This window comes from Oratosquilla oratoria, chromosome 38 (genome assembly GCF_046742065.1).
Source record: "Oratosquilla oratoria isolate Oo_2021 chromosome 38, ASM4674206v1, whole genome shotgun sequence".
Taxonomy (NCBI): domain Eukaryota; kingdom Metazoa; phylum Arthropoda; class Malacostraca; order Stomatopoda; family Squillidae; genus Oratosquilla; species Oratosquilla oratoria.
Window position 1 is genome coordinate 23,796,374 of NC_134814.1, and position 16,812 is coordinate 23,813,185.

Sequence of the window (16,812 nt, forward strand, 5' to 3'; positions counted from 1 at the left end):
CCACTGTACCATCAAGCCAGTGTGAGTATAATAATTATGGCAGTAATAATAATAGTGGGGACCAGTGACAGGTACCCATAAGATGGACAGCTAAGCTGTCCATTTTCAAATATTGTCAACCTCCGAAACTCTGTCAGGAGGTGCAGGTGGCACCTGATCTCTGGATTGGGCCCAAGATCTCTCTCAATCAAGTTCATCCATATTTCTTACACTTATTTATACATGTAGAGTTGACAACAAGCAACTGCTCTCCTCTCCCTGCCACTTTGAACTGATAACAAAGATACAGTCCCACACTGATACAACACAGACAACAGTCCATCTTCCCAGAGAGATCTGTGGGAGGTTCTGAGGACTGTTGCCAGCCACTGTGGGGCTGTGGGTTTTCTGTATAGTGAAACTCAAGGCACTGTCAGGAGATTAGGACGGTGTCCCATATAGAGGATTTTGTAGTGTGGAATTTAACGAATCATGCCCTTGGTCCAACTCACTGGTGGCTGAGATCAAACTACTGTTACCATGGCCTCTGCCACAAGTAGTGATGCTCTAACCCACTCGGCTAGTGAACATCCTGATTGATCGATGATGATGATTAATAATGATGATAATAATAATTATAATAATGCATTTTAAGGTTACAAATTCCTCTTCTCAGAGGGGGAGACGATACCTCCTTGTTGAGGACTTTTTGAAGCAGGGAATATAATGTATTATGTTCTTACTATGAACTTGCTAGCTGCAGGGTAGGGTTTGACCTACCTCTGAGCTTGACCTCAGCCCCAAGTAGCAATACCTTTACCCACTTGGCCAATAAGTATCCATTAGTAATGGTGATAGGTAATGATAATGTCTTGCTGCATTACTTGTGACCCAGGGCAGTGGGTGGGATACAGGGATGATCCATCATCCACAAGGAGCTAAGATGAGAGGGAGGTATGTGCCTTTTGACTTGGCTACCTCCCTTATAAGGGTGAAAAATCCTTTGGTATAAAGATAGAATGAATTATTATAATTGTTTATATTAGCTTCATTGACAGGAAACCTGTTCCCCTCCCTTCACTGGTTAGCATTTGGTCTTCTGCAAATTGATGTCTATATTATGTTAGTGTGGGATAGTGTCCATGTCATCAACTCTTAGTAGTAGGAGGGGAGCACTTGTTGGTTGTCAGCTTTCCATGTATGAAAAGATTGGGGAAATAAGAGTTTAAGTCAATAAATATCTTTGGCAATGTCCCTCCTTAGGGGTATCTCCAGGTGGAACTGAGGATGCTCATGGGTTTTGAGAATGGATGGTAGGAAGGTGATTCTTGACATATATTTCATAGGACCACCACTTGCAGGTATCTGTTGCCAATTTTATTTTATGTGTTAAAGAAGTAACTTGCATGCTTGATCTTGTTGTCCTTGTAGTCATTAACCCATCCAAGTCCAGGGTTCTTTTAAACTGAACAAGATCATGTGTTTGCAAGAACAAAATCTAAGAAGCAGTCCTCAGTCATAGTTCTTTCTCTTGTAAGAGGCTTGGTCCCTTATGAATGTCATCATGTAGGAAAAGTTAATTGTGTCATGTTATGGAAACAGTTTATTAAAAATTCCCAGTTGCTGACAAGTCAATCAGACGAAACACCATGTGAAGATGGATTCTTTATTATTATGTTTTGCTTGCTACATCTTTACCATATACTTGATAAAGCTGTAACAATTGAATTATACTAATAAAAGCTCCATCCTCATGTGGTGTTACTTTTGATGGAAAGGGTTAGTTGAAATGATTAGCTTGAATGAAGTCATAAAATACATCAAGGTATGGAAAAGGTTAAGATAGTGTAGTATTTCATTAATGGTGTGGCTGTATGTTGTATTATTTTTCAGACTGTGGAAGAATTCTTAACTCGTGAAGTGAGCTATGTGATCACCACCAAACCTCTGCTTCAGGCTGGATCAGGTAGATCAAGTGAGGTTGGGAATAACTGCCAGAATCCTCAGAAGCAACATCATCCACAGTCCCCTGCTGCTATTTCTCCCTTGACACCTCAGCTTCCATCATCTGTTCCTTCCACATCACAGGACTCTCCCTCGTTTGCAGATTCGCCTCGAGAGGACAAGAAAAGAGTTGTAAGTTTACTGTGAAATTTATTAATGGGGAAGGCTAGATTTTCAAGGGTGCTCAATTGCTTATACATAAACTATAATTGTGTTACCATGAGGTATGTGTAGTTTTGCTACTATTAACATTGAAAATTGGGATCACTTGAAGAATTATCACCCCAGTCTTTGACAGGGTGACAATTCTTCATGTGGGCTATCCTAGGGTGACAAATCTTCATGTGGGCCATCCTGGGTTTATGATTCTTTGGTTGTATAAGTTGATAACTATGAGCATAACCCTCATTCAACCTAACCTAACCCAACCTAACCTGACCTAACCTAACCCAACGTAATCTTTATTCCATTGTTGATATTCAGTGTACTGGGATGACAATTCTTCAGGTGGGATCTCATGGGAAGACGATTCTTCATGTGGGTGTTCTAGGGTGACAATTCTTCATGTAACCCAAAAATTGTTTTATAAACAAATTCAGATGGTGTGGGAGTCAGTGGTGAATGTGGTGTGGTAAATTAAGTTTGTTCGAAATCAATGTAGCTGTAAGTTGTAATCTATTCATTGGAAATGTATTAGTCTTGATTAATTTGCTTTTCTTAATGTCAATATAGCGCACACGGGCAGAGGTGTTGCTTGAACGAGCATGTGTTCGCCGGAGGGGAACTAGTGACATTTTGGAGAACGCTCGGCAGTGGAATGTTCCTGTGTGGCCCCTACAGAAGCTTCTCAAGTGGCTGCAAGGGCTGAAAGACAGTGGCAAATACCGTCCACAACGCACACACACTGCATCTAAGGGACAAACCTTAACACCTGGAACCAGAGTGTATCGTCTCAAATCACCATATCTAAAAATCGAAGCTTTTAGCAGGTATAAGATTGAATGTAGTTTTGATGATACTTGTTGCAGTGGATGGCTTTTGTCAGTACTGTTTGAATTGTCTTTCTTCAATATAATAAAGATTTGTGATTTTTACAGGCAAAGTAAACCATTATATAAAGAATTAGGGGCCTGGCCACTGTTAAACCTGGCAGCTTCCCCGGGTACCTCTCCATTTGCTCCAGTAATACCAGCAGAACCAGTATTCAGTCCTAAATCAGTAAAGGCCAAGATATCCAGTCACAAAGACGATCTTAAAGACAAGTAAGTGTACATATTGTTTTGAAGTCCATAAAACAAGAGTGAATGTATATATATTCATATGAAGTCCATAAAACAAGAGTGAATGTATATATATGCATATAGTACTTTTAAATCACTCATAACCCAAATATATCAACAGAGGAAAAAGGAAGGAAAGAAAGAATAACAAAGAAAGTGGTTACTGTGAATTGTGTTCAGCAAACTATACAAACCTGAGACTTCACCTGCAGTCCGATGCACACGTCGCCTTTGTGAGAAACGGGGAAAATTACGCCCATCTGGATCAGCTCATTAAGGGCCACGGCAGTGAGCACACTAACAATGTTAGTTGTAGATTGAGTTGTGCAGTATTATTGGTGAGCTGAAAGGAGGTTTGTGAATAATTGATTCTGTAGTTCTTATCATGCATTGGGAATTATGTTTCTGCTAGTTATAGATTATAGAGAAAAAACTGAAGAGGGAATCTGCAAGTTTCATTCAAATGCATGGTACTAATGCTGTTGTGCAAATGATGTGCTATCAGCATGAGTTCAGTTTGTTTATAATGGTTTGAATAATTGATAGGAACACAGTGTAGGATGTGTTACAGCTGTGTGGCATTGGGGAAGGGGGCGGTTAATTTTTTCTATGTGAGTAAGAGCTGTCATAGGGTAGGGAATAGAGAAAATGAATGGTTTGAGGTTTGAGGGTGGGACTGTACCAGGGTTATTTAATGTCACTATGTTGTTCATGCATGGGATGATACAGGAAGAAAATGGGTGATGGGCAGAGATTTGGAGATGGTAAATGATAATTGAGAATGACATTGTGGTTCTTGCTTTTCTGGAATAGAGAGAGAGATATGTATGGATGTATATTGGCTGTAGGACTGTGTGTATGTGTACATGTTTGTTTGTGATTGTGTTGCATATAAGAGTTGCTCATGTAGCACAGGTAATTAGATGTGCATTCAAAAAATATTTTCCCATATTTACTGAGACCAACTGAATAGGATTAGGATGTTGAGCAGAGGTTACAGTTACAGGAAGGCAGTTAGTGAAAAAGTTTAATTACATGATAAGAAATATGAAATACACACACTCCTTAAATCACATGACGTTGAAACCTCATAGTTGGGTTTTGTTTAATATAAAGGATTACTGTATATGTATGACATTCAAACTAGATTATATGTGTTATTTTATTTTATTTTATTTTTATTTTTTCTCTCGTTTTAGTAAGGTGGATCCGAATGAAGTTAAGCGGATACATGAAATTAGAGGCAGAACCCATCAAGTTGAGAAGCCTCACTCGCTCTCTAAACTCACAGCAGCACAAACAGCTCGTATTTCAGGTAAGAATTGACAACTTAAGAGTGTGCACACACACACACACACACACAGACAGACAGACAGACAGAGCTTTCCCCCACAGAGTAGTGGATGTATGGAACACAGTAGATGAAACACTAGTGTGTGCAAAAACAATACAAATTAGATTTGGCAAGATACAGAGATGGGACACCATGAGCATAGCTCCCCTTCCCATAAGATACAACTAGGTAGGTAAATACATACACATACACACACTATGTATACATACAGATGTATAAATACTTGAAATAGCTTAGAAAGCAATATAGCCCAAGCTGGAACATACATGAATTTTAAACAAAGTATAATAATAGAGAATAAGGACATGAAATTGAAACTGGGTATGATAATTGGAGAGTAAGAAACAGGACCCCACATGCATTGCTGCTTTCCTGTATGCTAAAAGTTGGTACACACATATTTGGATGTGCAGGGCTTCCTGGTGTAGTGGTACCATGGTCAACCACTAATTTAGCTATCTGAGTTGGAGTCTCCTTTCAGGGCTGAAAATCATCACTGACACAATGATCAAAAATGCTGGTTTATATTTTGGATCCAGATGGCCTTGCATGAGGGGATGGAGAGGGGGTTGCTGATTTCATGAAGTGGCCTTTCTGTGGATGTGCTGTGTCTAGTGACACTGCTTCTGACCCAGGGCAGTGGGCAAGATGCAGGGACGGGGGTGGATGGGAGTGGAGTATGTTGGGGATGGAAATGGGTGGGAGTGGTTTTTATCCCTTTGTTTTTTGGCTACCTCCCTTATAAGACACTGCTTCTGACTCAGGGCAGTGGGCAAGATGCAGGGACGGGGGTGGATGGGAGTGAAGTATGTTGGGGATGGAATGGGTGGGAGTGGTTTTTATGCCTTTGTTTTTTGGCTACCTCCTATATAAGGGGGAAAAAGCCTTTGGTATATGTACTTACATATACCAAGGCTTTTTCTCCCTTACATACATACATACATACATATGTATGTATGTATGGTATATGTATGTATGTATATTTAAGAGAAACCTCCTTGTCACCTATATAGATTGGTACAGTGTTAGCCAGTTTTCAATCATTTGGCAGTTCCCTTCTCTTAGTGAACACATCAACTGTACTAGGGATCTAAATATGTGGTAACCAGTATTTGAAGGAGGAACGAGGGAAGAACTGCTAAATCACGGACTATGGCCAAAATGTGTGAAAAAAGAATTGTAAAAGATGGATAAAATACTTGGGATATTGGCTGCTTGTTATTGTGGCAAAGTAGCATGCAGTTGATACTTTAGGGTCTATATGGGGCGCCCCTACGGACCAGAGCCACACATCATTTTGTCTATGATAGAGGAAAACTCTTCATAGAGAAATGATGACAGTTTTATACTATGACTGTCCCTCCGTTATGCTGTCCCCCAACCCCTTGCTGCTGTCCTGTACCATTTCTCTGAGTATTCATTTTCTGCTGTGGGGGAATTCCCTGTGGTGGGGGAAAAGAATACTGCCACCAAGTATTTCCACTTGGATTGTAAGAGGCGAGAAGAAAGGGACGGGGAGTGGGACTAGGCATCCTTCTCCTTGTAGCCCCACAGGGGACATTCCTAAACGAAAAAGTAAAGGCATAAGAGGGTCTGGGAGTTTTCCGACCAGCACCCTAAGGTTTGGGTCTTTTAATGTGTGGGGATGTGGTACAGATGAGAGTAAAAGGGAAGAGATAGGTAGTATGTTTGTGAGAAGAAAGATGGATGTGTTGGCTTTGAGTGAAACTAAGTTGAAAGGGAAGGGTGAGTGTAAGTTTGGGAGTGTAAGTGGGAGGTTATCAGGAGTGAAGAGAGGGCGAGGGAGGGAAGGGGTGACTATTCTAGTAAGTGAAGAGATAGGTAAATGTGTAGTGGAGTGGAAGGAGGTTTCCTCAAGGATAATGTGGATGAAGGTGAAACTGGGAAAGGAGATGTGGGTCTTTGTAAGTGCATATAGGGCTGGCAGTGAGAAGAGTGTAGAAGAAAGGGAGGCCTTTTGGATAGATTTAAATGAGTGCATAGAGGATTTAGGGAGAAATGTCAATGTAATAGTACTGGGAGACCTTAATGCTAGGGTAGGAAATGGTCCAATTGATGGAGTGGTTGGGAAATGTGGAGTTCCAGGAAAGAATCATAGTGGAGAGTTGATGGTGGAAATGTGTCTAGAAAGAGAGTTGATGATAGCAAATACAGTGTTTCGGAAGAAAGTCAAGCATAAGTACACATGGGAGAGGGTGGAGGATGGAAGGGTGGTAGATAGAGCGTTGATGGATTATGTAGTGGTAAATAGGACTATGATAGGAAGAGTTAAGGATGTACATGTGCTAATGGGAGAGGGTGGGGGAATATCAGATAATTTTCTGGTGGAAGGTAAGTTGAGAGTGGAGGATAGATGGAGAAAGAGGAAAGGGACAAAAGGTAGGGAGGTGCTTAGAGTGAACTCTTTAAATGAAAAGGAAAAGGAGAAGGAGTACAAGAAGAAGCTGAAGGAGGAGTGGGAGGAAGTGAAGGATAGAGTAGAGCTAGGTGTGGAGGAGGAATGGGAATGGTTCAAGGAGGGAGTCACAAAGTGTGCAAGGATGGTGTGTGGAACAAGAAGGACAGGAGGAAATAGAAGGAAGGATAGTGAATGGTGGGATGAGGAAACAAAGAAGGTTGTAGAAGAGAAGAAGCAAGCTTTCACAGATTGGTTACAAAATAGGACGAGGGAGTCATATGAGAGGTACAAAGAAAAGAAAAGAGAAGTAAAGCAAAAGGTAAAGGAGGCAAAGAGGAGAGCAGATGTGAAGTGGGGTAAGAGTATGACAGAAAATTTTGAAAGTAATAAAAAGATGTTTTGGAAAGAAATTAAGAGAGGAAGAGGAGGCGAATCACGTAGAGAAGAAAAGGTAAAAGGTGCAGATGGAGAGATGATAATGGAAGAGAAGGCAGTAAGGGGAAGATGGGCAGAATAATTTAGGGAGTTGCTAAATGATTGAGGAAAATGGAGGAGAAATAAGGAAGGACGAAGTGAAGGCAGTTGTTAAGATGATGAAAGGAGGTAAGGCACCTGGTCTGGATGGATGCCATGCAGAATGTCTAAAAAAAGGATGTACAGTGATGGTGGACTGGCTGGTGAGGTTATTTAATGTTTGCTGGAGAGAGGGTAGAGTGCCGGAGGACTGGGGGAGTGCCTGTATAGTTCCACTTTACAAGGGAAAAGGGGACAAGTGTGAATGTAGTAGTTTCAGAGGGATTAGGAGAGGAACAAAGGGAGTAATTGGTGAGGAACAGTGTGACTTTAGGACGGGTAGAGGTTGTGTAGATCAGATCTTTGTGGTAAGACAAATATGTGAGAAAGCTAAAGGAAAGGGGAAGGATGTTTTTTGGCTTTTATGGATCTGGAAAAGGCTTACGATAGAGTAGACAGAAAGGCATTGTGGGAGGTTATGCAGATATAGGGGATAGGAGGAAAGCTTCTAGGAACTGTCAAGAGTTTTTATGAGTAGTAGTAGTAGTTGTGTCAGGATTAGAAATGGAGAGAGTGAGTGGTTCGAGGTAAAGGTGGGACTTCGTCAAGGATGCGTTATGTCGCCCTGGCTGTTCAACTTATACATGGATGGGGTGGTGTGAGAGGTAAATGCAAGGGTAGTGGGTCAGGGATTGGAGATGGTTAAAGAAAATGGAGAAAAGTGGGAGCTGAGCCAGCTGTTGTTTGCTGACGACACTGCGCTTGTGGCAGGATTGGAGGAGGGACTGAGGAAGTTGGTGACAGAGTTTGGGAGAGTATGTGATAGAAGAAAGCTAAAGATGAATGTGGGTAAAAGTAAGGTGATGAGATGTACAAGGGGTGAAAGTGGCAGTAGACTGGAAGTAAGCATTAAGGGAGAGCGACTGGAGGAAGTGGATAGTTTTAGATACTTGGGTGGAAATGTGGCAGGAAAAGGTGGAGTGAAAGTGGAGGTAGAATGTAGATTAAGAGAAGCGAGTAAATGCCTTGGTGGATTGAAGAGTGTAATGAGGAATAGACATTTGGGAATGGATGCTAAGAGGAGACTATGAAGGAGTGATTGTGCCAACAGCACTGTATGGGGCAGAAACATGGAACATAGGAGAGGAAGAGAGAAGGAGTTTGAATGTGTTTGAGATGAGGTGTCTGAGAAGTATGATGGGGGTTACTAGGCTAGATAGAGTGAGAAATGAGGAGGCGAGGAGAAGAACGGGGGTGGAAAGGGAGTTGGGAGATAGGGTTGATGAAAGAGTATTAGGATGGTTTGGACACATGGAAAGAATGAGTGAAGAAAGACTAGTAAAAGAGGTATGGAAGGCAGATGTGGAGGGAGTGAACATGAGGGGACATCCTAGGATGAGGTGGATAGATGGGGGGAAGAGGGGAATGTCTGTTGAGGAAGGACGGGAGAGGACAGAAGACAGGGGTGAATGGAGAATGGTTGTATATGGATGATGTTGTGATGCATGAGGTGGAATGGGCGGGATGGAGGGTGAGGTAGTATGTGTGAGCAAAATTTGATGCAGCCCGAAGGGACTTCTCCCCGTCTTCTCCTTTTATGCATGGGGGGACGGAGAGGGGGGGGGGTCGCCGATTTAATGAAGCGGCCTTGCTGTGGATGTGCTGTGTCTTGCGACACTGCTTCTGCAGCGGACAAGGTGCAGGGATGACCCGTCATCCAGGAGGTGCTCAGATAAAAGGGAGGGTGGAGGGGTGTGGAGTGTATTCAGGGATGGAATGGGTGGGAATGATTTTATGCCTATTCCTTTTTGGCTACCTCCCTTGTAAGGGGGAAAAAGCCTTGGTATATGTATGTATGTATGTATAATTTTGGATTTAGAAAAGGAACATCTTATGTAACCAACTTGCTAAGTTTTGATTTGAGAGTGGTTGATGTACTTTATGAGAGGATTGGGGGGATTGCGCATACTGTATTCTGGAAAAGGTGCTATGCAGAAAATTAATGTGGAAATTAGAAAACACGAGATCATAAACAGAGTAAACTGGCATGGGTAAAAGTATAATAATTCCTCCCATATCTGAACAACTTGGGTCACAGGATGTTCCCCAACTCAAAAACTAAATTTTCCATTTTGAAGGAATAAAAATGGTATACATACATACATATACCAGTGGCTTTTCCCCCTGTACAAGGGAGGTAGCCAAAAAACAAAGGCATAAAGTCCATTCCCACCCATTCTAACCCCATATACTCCACTCTCATTCCCCCCCCATCCCTCCCTCTTATCTTGGCTCCTCCTGAATGACTATACATATACATAAGTGGTATACTATACATACATACATACATACATATACCAAGGCTTTTTCCCCCTTACTAGGGAGGTAGCCATAAAGGAAAAGGCATAAAATCATTCCCACCCATTCCATCCCAGAAAACACTCCACACCCCTCCACCCTCCCTATACATATGAATAATTTGATAATGAATGAGGTTGGTAGTGTCAGTTCATATAACTATATAACAAGGGCTTTTTCCTCCTTATATAGGAGTTAGCCAAGTCAAAGGGCACACACCCACTCCACCCATTTCACTCCCATCCTCCACCCTTGTTTCCCCCTTGTCTTAGCTCCTTGTGGATGAAGAGTCATCCCTGACTCCTGCCCTTGGCCAGAAGCAATGCTGCAAGGCTGGTTCATTTAATTGTCAACCAATTAAATGTCCCCTCATGCAGAAAAAGATCTAGTCAAGGTTTATAAATGGAATCAGGAGTGGGAGATGGGTTCCAATACAAAGAAAAATAAAATCTTGTAATTGGGTTGGAGTAAAGACTGACAAGGAAATATAAAATGGGAGATGCATTAATAGTAGATACTAAGGAGGAATGCATGAGGGGGAGTGGGTGGGAGATGGTGGGTGAAGAAGTATGTATGAAAAATTTTTTGAAGCAGCCCGAAGGGATTTCTCCCAAAAAGTGGAGGAAAAGTGGAGAAAAAGTTGAGGAAAAGTAACTGAAGCCGATTGAGGTCTGGCTTGGTTCAAAGACAGAATGCCCCCTGCTTTTCTAGGCAGAGTTGAGAATGCTGATAGGATTTGAAGATTGAGACGATACTGTCAAGTGTTTGTCTCACAGGACCACGGATGGCCTATAAATTTTAGTATAATATATAAGATTGTACACATGAGGATATTAATGCATAAAATGTACACAAACTTTGTTTTTGTCTTCCAGATTGGTGAAACTCTTGAGTCCCGACCAAGCCTTCTCAGAAAGATTAAAGTAGAACCTTTAGAGGAAGATGGACTAGGTGAACGACCTAAACCTTTGCATGTAGAGGAGGAGTGGACAGGGCCCTCCTCTACTAGCGAACAGAAACCCTCTCTGAACAACCACACACTACCTGCTGCTCGCTTGCTTCCAATTAGCGTCAAGCTAACACCAAGTGACAGTTCACCCCCTCACTCTGACAGTTTAACACACATTCCTGTTGAACCATCCAATAACAATATTCCATCATCTATTAACAAACACCCCCCACCCATTGACAGACTTCCCACACCCACAGACCAGCCCTTGCCTCACCTTGCACCCACCGAAAAACACAAGTTGCGTTCAAATAGACTTCGAACACATACAAGGAGACTCTCGGCACAGAGAGAGAAACTACCACTGCCAGTAGACAAACTCCCATCTCCCACAGATAAGTCCTCTCCCTCAGATACAGTTCCACATCCCACAACTGACAAAGTCCTGCCTTCTACTGACGCTGTTGACAAACCCTTGCCTCGTTCAGATAGACTTAGTTCTCCCAAAGACAAACCTACATCTCCCTCAGACAAACATCAACAACCCTCCTTAGAAGACAAACTTCCATCTACCTCAGATAAGCTTTTACCTTCTGTAGACGAGCTCTCACCTTCCTTAAACAAGTCCCAACCCATCTTGGACAAGCTTTCACCCTCACCAGGTAAGCCCACCTTGAACAAACCCCCTTCAGAAGAACCTCCAACCCCTTCAGAGAACCTTTTGACCCCTGCAGACAAGTGTTCACCCTCTCCAGACAAGCTTTCAACCTCTCCAGACAACAAGCTTTCACCTTCCCCAGACAAGGTTTCACCCTCTCCAGACAAGCTTCCATCCTCCCCAGACAAGCTTTTATCCTCTCCAGACAAACTTTCAACCTCTCCAGACAAGCTTTCAACCTCTCCAGACAAGCTTTCAACCTCTCCAGACGACAAGCTTTCACCTTCCCCAGACAAGCTCTCAACCTCTCTAGACAAGCTTTCTTCCTCTCCAGACAAGCTTTCAACCTCTCCAGACAAGCTTTCATCCTCTCCAGACAAGCATTCATTCTCCCCAGACAAGCTCTCACCTTCCCCAGACAAACTTTCTTCCTCTCCAGACAAGCTCTCATCCTCTCCAGACAAGCTTTCATCCTCCCCAGATAGGCTTTCACCCTCTCCAGACAAGCTTTCATCCTCCCCAGACAAGCTTTCACCCTCTCCAGACAAGCCTTCATCCTCTCCAGACAAGCTATCACCCTCACCAGACAAGCTTCCATCCTCCCCAGACAAGCTTCCATCTTCCCCAGACAAGCTTCCATCATCTCCAGGCAAGCTTCCATCCTCCCCAGACAAACTTCCATCCTCTCCTGGCAAGCTCCCCTCCTCCCCAGACAAACTCCAACTTCCCTCAGACAAGCCTCCTCCATCTCCAGACAAATTTTCACATATATCAGAACACACGTCCTCAGTAAACAAATTCCCACCCCCTTCAGAGAAATCTCCTACTTCAGAGAAATTCCCTTCCCCTTCTGAGAAACTACCATTCCCAGAGAAACTTCCATTTCTTTCACCCAAACGTAGGCCCTCTTTAGATAAATCACCTTCTCCAGACAAATTCCAAATTTCTAAACACAAGCCTGCTGCTCCAAGCAAAGTCAGATCTCCCACAAATAAACTTAATCCTTCAGACAAATACACATTCAAGACACCTCCATCTTCTCCAGACAAATTCATAACATCTTCAGATACCCTTTTGCCTTCACTAGACAAACTCTCTGCTTATTGTAACATACTTCCATCCCCCTGTGACAAACTCCCTCTATCTTCTGGAGAATACTTGCCTCCTGTTGGTATTTCACCACTCTCTAACAGCCTCTCGCCACCCACAGTTACCTTCACAACCTCCTCAGATAACCCCGAACCTGTGACGTGTCCTACACTGCCATCTTGCATAGCCCAGAAGGAAACCAGCCTCAATGTGCCGTGTCCATCAAGTGTTGCGTCTGTTGGGGAGAGTGCCATAGCAAATACCAATATCAAGCTTGAGTGTATCGACCCCCAACCAGACATGGTGAGACTCATACAGGAGCCTGACTCGCGCATTGACTCTTTTTGTAGGAAGAGGAGCAGCCGTGTTGCCAAGAGGGTCAGTAGTGTTGATATTACGGAGCACTTAGACCTAAAAAACGAATTTGGCGGAGCAAGAGCAACACGCTCTTGTCGGTCAAGAAGAACAAGCTCTCGGTCAGACAGGTCAGAATCGGAGGTTTCCGATTCCCGTAGTTTGGCAGAGGAGACTGTGCACTTCGATATGGTGGACAAAAGTGGTAGCAAACGCGGAAGACCAAAGAATGGGGAGCCTCCGTTTGAAGAGGCTAACCACCACAGTACTGCTGCTGCTGCTAAGTGTAATGGAGAAATGAGCACAGAAACCCTCAATGGAGTGGCCAAGGTGAAAGGACGCAGAATCAGCAGAACCAACAGTGATGAGTCTGATGCCAGTAATGGGTCCAAAAGTAATGGTCTAGACCATAATGGAGACAAAGTGGACTTTAGTGTGTTGTTAGAAATTTCAGTAGCAGACAGGAAAAAATTTGAACAGAAAAAATCCAAGAGGAGGAGGAAGACTGCGGACTGGCTCTTGATATCGGAAACTGAACAATATTATAATGAAAAGGAGGAAATCATGAGGAACAAAAACAAACATGATTCAGATAGTGACTCTGATGATAGTGACGAAGAGAATGACAGAGTGGTGTGCAAAAGTGAACCTCAAAGTGAAAGTGATAGTAAACACTCGGATGATTCTGAGGTTAGTGCATTACATGTAAAAAGAAAAAAGAAAAGGGGTCCAAAGAATAATAGAAAACATTCTGGGGCAGCAGATGATGGGGATGATGAGGAAGAGCCAGTCACATACAAAGACAAAGTTAGTGTTCGGGAGACCGAAGATGATGTCGTCAAAAATGCCGTGGGTCGGGGGAAGGGAGGAAGGCATAGGAAGACGTTGTATGATTTGACTATGCTTAATGTCAATGAAGATGACGATGATGATGACGACAATTTTTTTGGTTTCCCAGTTAGCACAACAATTACTGCCTCAGGAACAACAGGAATGAGCAGTAGTAGTCATACTCATAGTAGTAATACCAGAAGTAAAAGTAGGAATGGTAAAACTAAGAAGAGACTCTCGGAAGCAGAAAGGTTTCTTCGTGACAACAAGGAATATTATCACTTCCAAGAAACAGAAGAAAGATTAAGGAGAACTTCTCATACTGACAAATCGCCTGACAAAACTCCAGACGAAAAACACAGTGGCAGAGATGCTGCAATAGAGAAAGAATTGAGGGAAACACGAAGGAAAGGGAAGTACCTAAAAGGAGACATTTGTGGCAGGTCATTAAGAAGTAGGACTGTAGAGATAACTAAAGAAGGTAAAGATGAGAAAAAGGAATCCAAAGAAGAAGAAGAGAAGGAGGAAGATTTTTCAGAAAAAGAAGAGGAAAAGGTGGAAGATATAGATACTAAGAAAGTAGATACAAATGAAATAGAAAAGGAGGTAATAATAAAAAGTGAAAATGTTGATAAAGACATTAAGGTTGAGGAAAATATAGGTAAGCTGAAAATACCTAAGGAAGAAAGTGATGTAAATCATAAGGAATTGTTCTGTAAAGAACATATAGAAAATAGTGAAAGTCCTAGTGATGCAAGTATTAAAGATAGAAGGTCTAGTGATGATTCTGAAGCGACAGACTCTTCCACAAGGGATAGTATGACTAAGACTGTTGATGAAATGTACTTTTCTTTTGAAGGTGTACCTGAATCAGAAAGTTGGTATCAGACGTACCAACGATTTATTGATGGCATTGCTGTGAATGAATTTGTGTATGATGATGATCCTTTGCGGTTTGTGCTGCCCTATGAAATGCCTAGAGATGTTATGAAAGAAATAATTTGCAGGAAAAGCCTTGCATCTAAGAAGAAAAATGATCTCTCAGATCTTGTAAGAAAGTCACCTAGATGTCATGCATCAACTTTAGCATTATTTTCAGATATCTTACCTCCGAAGAGGGTGAAGACCGTCAAAGTTACCCGGTCAACTAAAGTGGAGGAAGTGTCTTCAGATGGTACAAGTACATCTGGAACAGACTCGACCCATCCCCAGTCCGTAGATTTTTCAGAATCCTTTGAAGAATTTGCCATCATAGCCCATCATATGGATCTGGTCATGTTAGATGGCAAGGAAGATCTCGAGGGGCTCCACAGTAGCATAGAGGCATCTAAAGAAACTGAACATTTTGAAGATACTGACCACAAAAAATCTGTTCCAAGAAAAAGGGGGAAAAAGAAAAGACTCTCAAAGGAAGAAAAAGACAGTGAATTATCAATGCCAGTAGAGTGTAAAGTGTTTGATAATCCTCTTGCTTGTGAAATTGACCCGCAAGTGTTGCTGAGCTTAGGTGAAGATGTGAAGGATCTTGTTCCACTTAATGTTTTGACTCAAGATCCTTCAGAAGTGGTTGAGGACTCATGGAAGTGTGAGTGTACAGAACTTATATCTTGTGATGAATTATCAAGCATTGATGATAACACTGAAGCAAGTTCAGAGTGTTTTTCTCTGTGTGACTCAGAAACAGTCGATGGATCAGTTACCAGTGAAAACAGAGGGCGGGGGGGTCGTACTAGCAAGAAAAGGCGAGTGAACTTAACTGGTTGGCCCAAAACACAGAAGCGGAAAAGGTCACAACCTTGTAGAGATGAAACTGATGGTGTGTTGGAGGACCAGCAACCAAAGAAAAGAGGAAAGTGTCAAAAGAATAAAGACAACCATAGCTTGTTAGATCCCCTGCTTAGTGAGGACTTGTCGGCTATGGCCAGTGAGACGGAAAGACGGGCTTCTCCACGGAAAAAAGCTACAGTGCTTTACACTGATCACTTCCCTCTCAGGGTACGGACGTGCAAATGATTTGGAGGGTAGAGAGTGAGATTATGAGATGGCAGATGGTCAGTGTTTGGGGTTGATTTTCTCCTATGGAGAAGCTCTGGTAGACATGTATCCAAAGCCTGGGGTCTCAGGGTTCAAATGCAAAAGCCAAAAGCCAAAAGTGAAAAGCCAAGCCACTGCCAGATGAGAGCACCGGACATGGCAAGGCAACGGAGTGCCCAGTAGTTTGTATTGATACCAACTTCATGCATTCTTGCAAAGATATCAAAGTATACAAAGATTATTAATATCTTCAGCTACTATAGTGTTCTGCTCCTATTTATTTTGTACTCTTCACAGGATGTGGGCCAATTTTCAAAGTTAGACTTAAGTATTATTTTCAGTAACAATTTTCCCCTGACGTTAAAGCAACATTTATTTATTTTATTTAATTTTGATTTATGTATTTATTTTATTTCATCTTATCTTTATTTTTGTCTATTAAGTTAGAAGGAATTGATTTATAGATGCAGATAAAAAGAGTTTCAAGCTTGTCAGGATATTTGTATTTATTTGAGTCATTGCCCACACACATGTAGATTACAGTGAGTTCCTCTCTTTTTAGGCTGCAGCTTTTTCTAATATGTATGTGTTTTGTAGAATGTACATCCCTGTCAATGAGTATACAGTTTTGTAAATAGAAAGTCTTCTACTCTGAATATGTCTGAAGAATCATGAATGTGAAATAAAAGATGTTTGTAAGCTCACTGGTTTCAAAAATACTTGATTTTATTATGAATGATGCACTTTTATAAAGATGGCTTTATGCTCATAATGTACATTGCTCTAACTAAAGGAGAATAAATATTTATCATTATTTAAAAATGAGAGCTTATAATGTGTAAAATGTGCATTTTCATTATCACCATTTTATTTTATAAGTAGAATGTGTGAAGATGAGTTTATACGTGAAAGACCATTTTAGCCACACAAGGGAAGCCAACTAAGTTCCTCGTGAAATTATTTCTATGACCTGATCAAACTTCATGTAGG

General features: G+C 41.9%; 2 protein-coding genes across 4 annotated transcripts; both read left to right on the plus strand.

Moving 5' to 3' along the window:
• The first annotated feature begins 519 nt into the window (after positions 1–519).
• Positions 520–3,610, plus strand: LOC143019820 (protein DBF4 homolog B-like). Its single transcript, XM_076175802.1, has 5 exons — positions 520–558; positions 1,873–2,115; positions 2,716–2,972; positions 3,081–3,245; positions 3,385–3,610. The coding sequence occupies exons 1-5, from the start codon at positions 520–522 to the stop codon at positions 3,608–3,610; spliced, it is 930 nt and encodes a 309-aa protein (XP_076031917.1).
• On the plus strand, positions 3,386–16,521 carry LOC143020013 (uncharacterized). 3 transcript variants are annotated; one of them, XM_076176113.1, is made up of 3 exons: positions 3,386–3,568; positions 4,463–4,578; positions 10,783–16,521. In XM_076176113.1, the coding sequence occupies exons 2-3, from the start codon at positions 4,477–4,479 to the stop codon at positions 15,799–15,801; spliced, it is 5,121 nt and encodes a 1,706-aa protein (XP_076032228.1). In that variant the 5' UTR covers positions 3,386–3,568; positions 4,463–4,476; the 3' UTR covers positions 15,802–16,521. The 3 variants fall into 3 exon arrangements, with proteins under 3 accessions (XP_076032228.1, XP_076032229.1, XP_076032230.1); XM_076176114.1 differs by having other exon boundaries at positions 3,477–3,616; XM_076176115.1 differs by having other exon boundaries at positions 3,482–3,601.
• The last annotated feature ends 291 nt before the right edge of the window (positions 16,522–16,812 follow it).

Coding starts and splice junctions, on each gene's coding strand:
- LOC143019820 (XM_076175802.1), top strand. CDS start 520: ATGGCCTCTGCCACAAGTAGTGATGCTCTAACCCACTCG. Junction 2,116..2,715: donor GAGAGGACAAGAAAAGAGTT/GTAAGTTTACTG, acceptor ATGTCAATATAG/CGCACACGGGCAGAGGTGTT. Junction 3,246..3,384: donor AAAGACGATCTTAAAGACAA/GTAAGTGTACAT, acceptor ATATATCAACAG/AGGAAAAAGGAAGGAAAGAA.
- LOC143020013 (XM_076176113.1), top strand. CDS start 4,477: ATGAAGTTAAGCGGATACATGAAATTAGAGGCAGAACCCATCAAGTTG. Junction 4,579..10,782: donor ACAAACAGCTCGTATTTCAG/GTAAGAATTGAC, acceptor TTTGTCTTCCAG/ATTGGTGAAACTCTTGAGTC.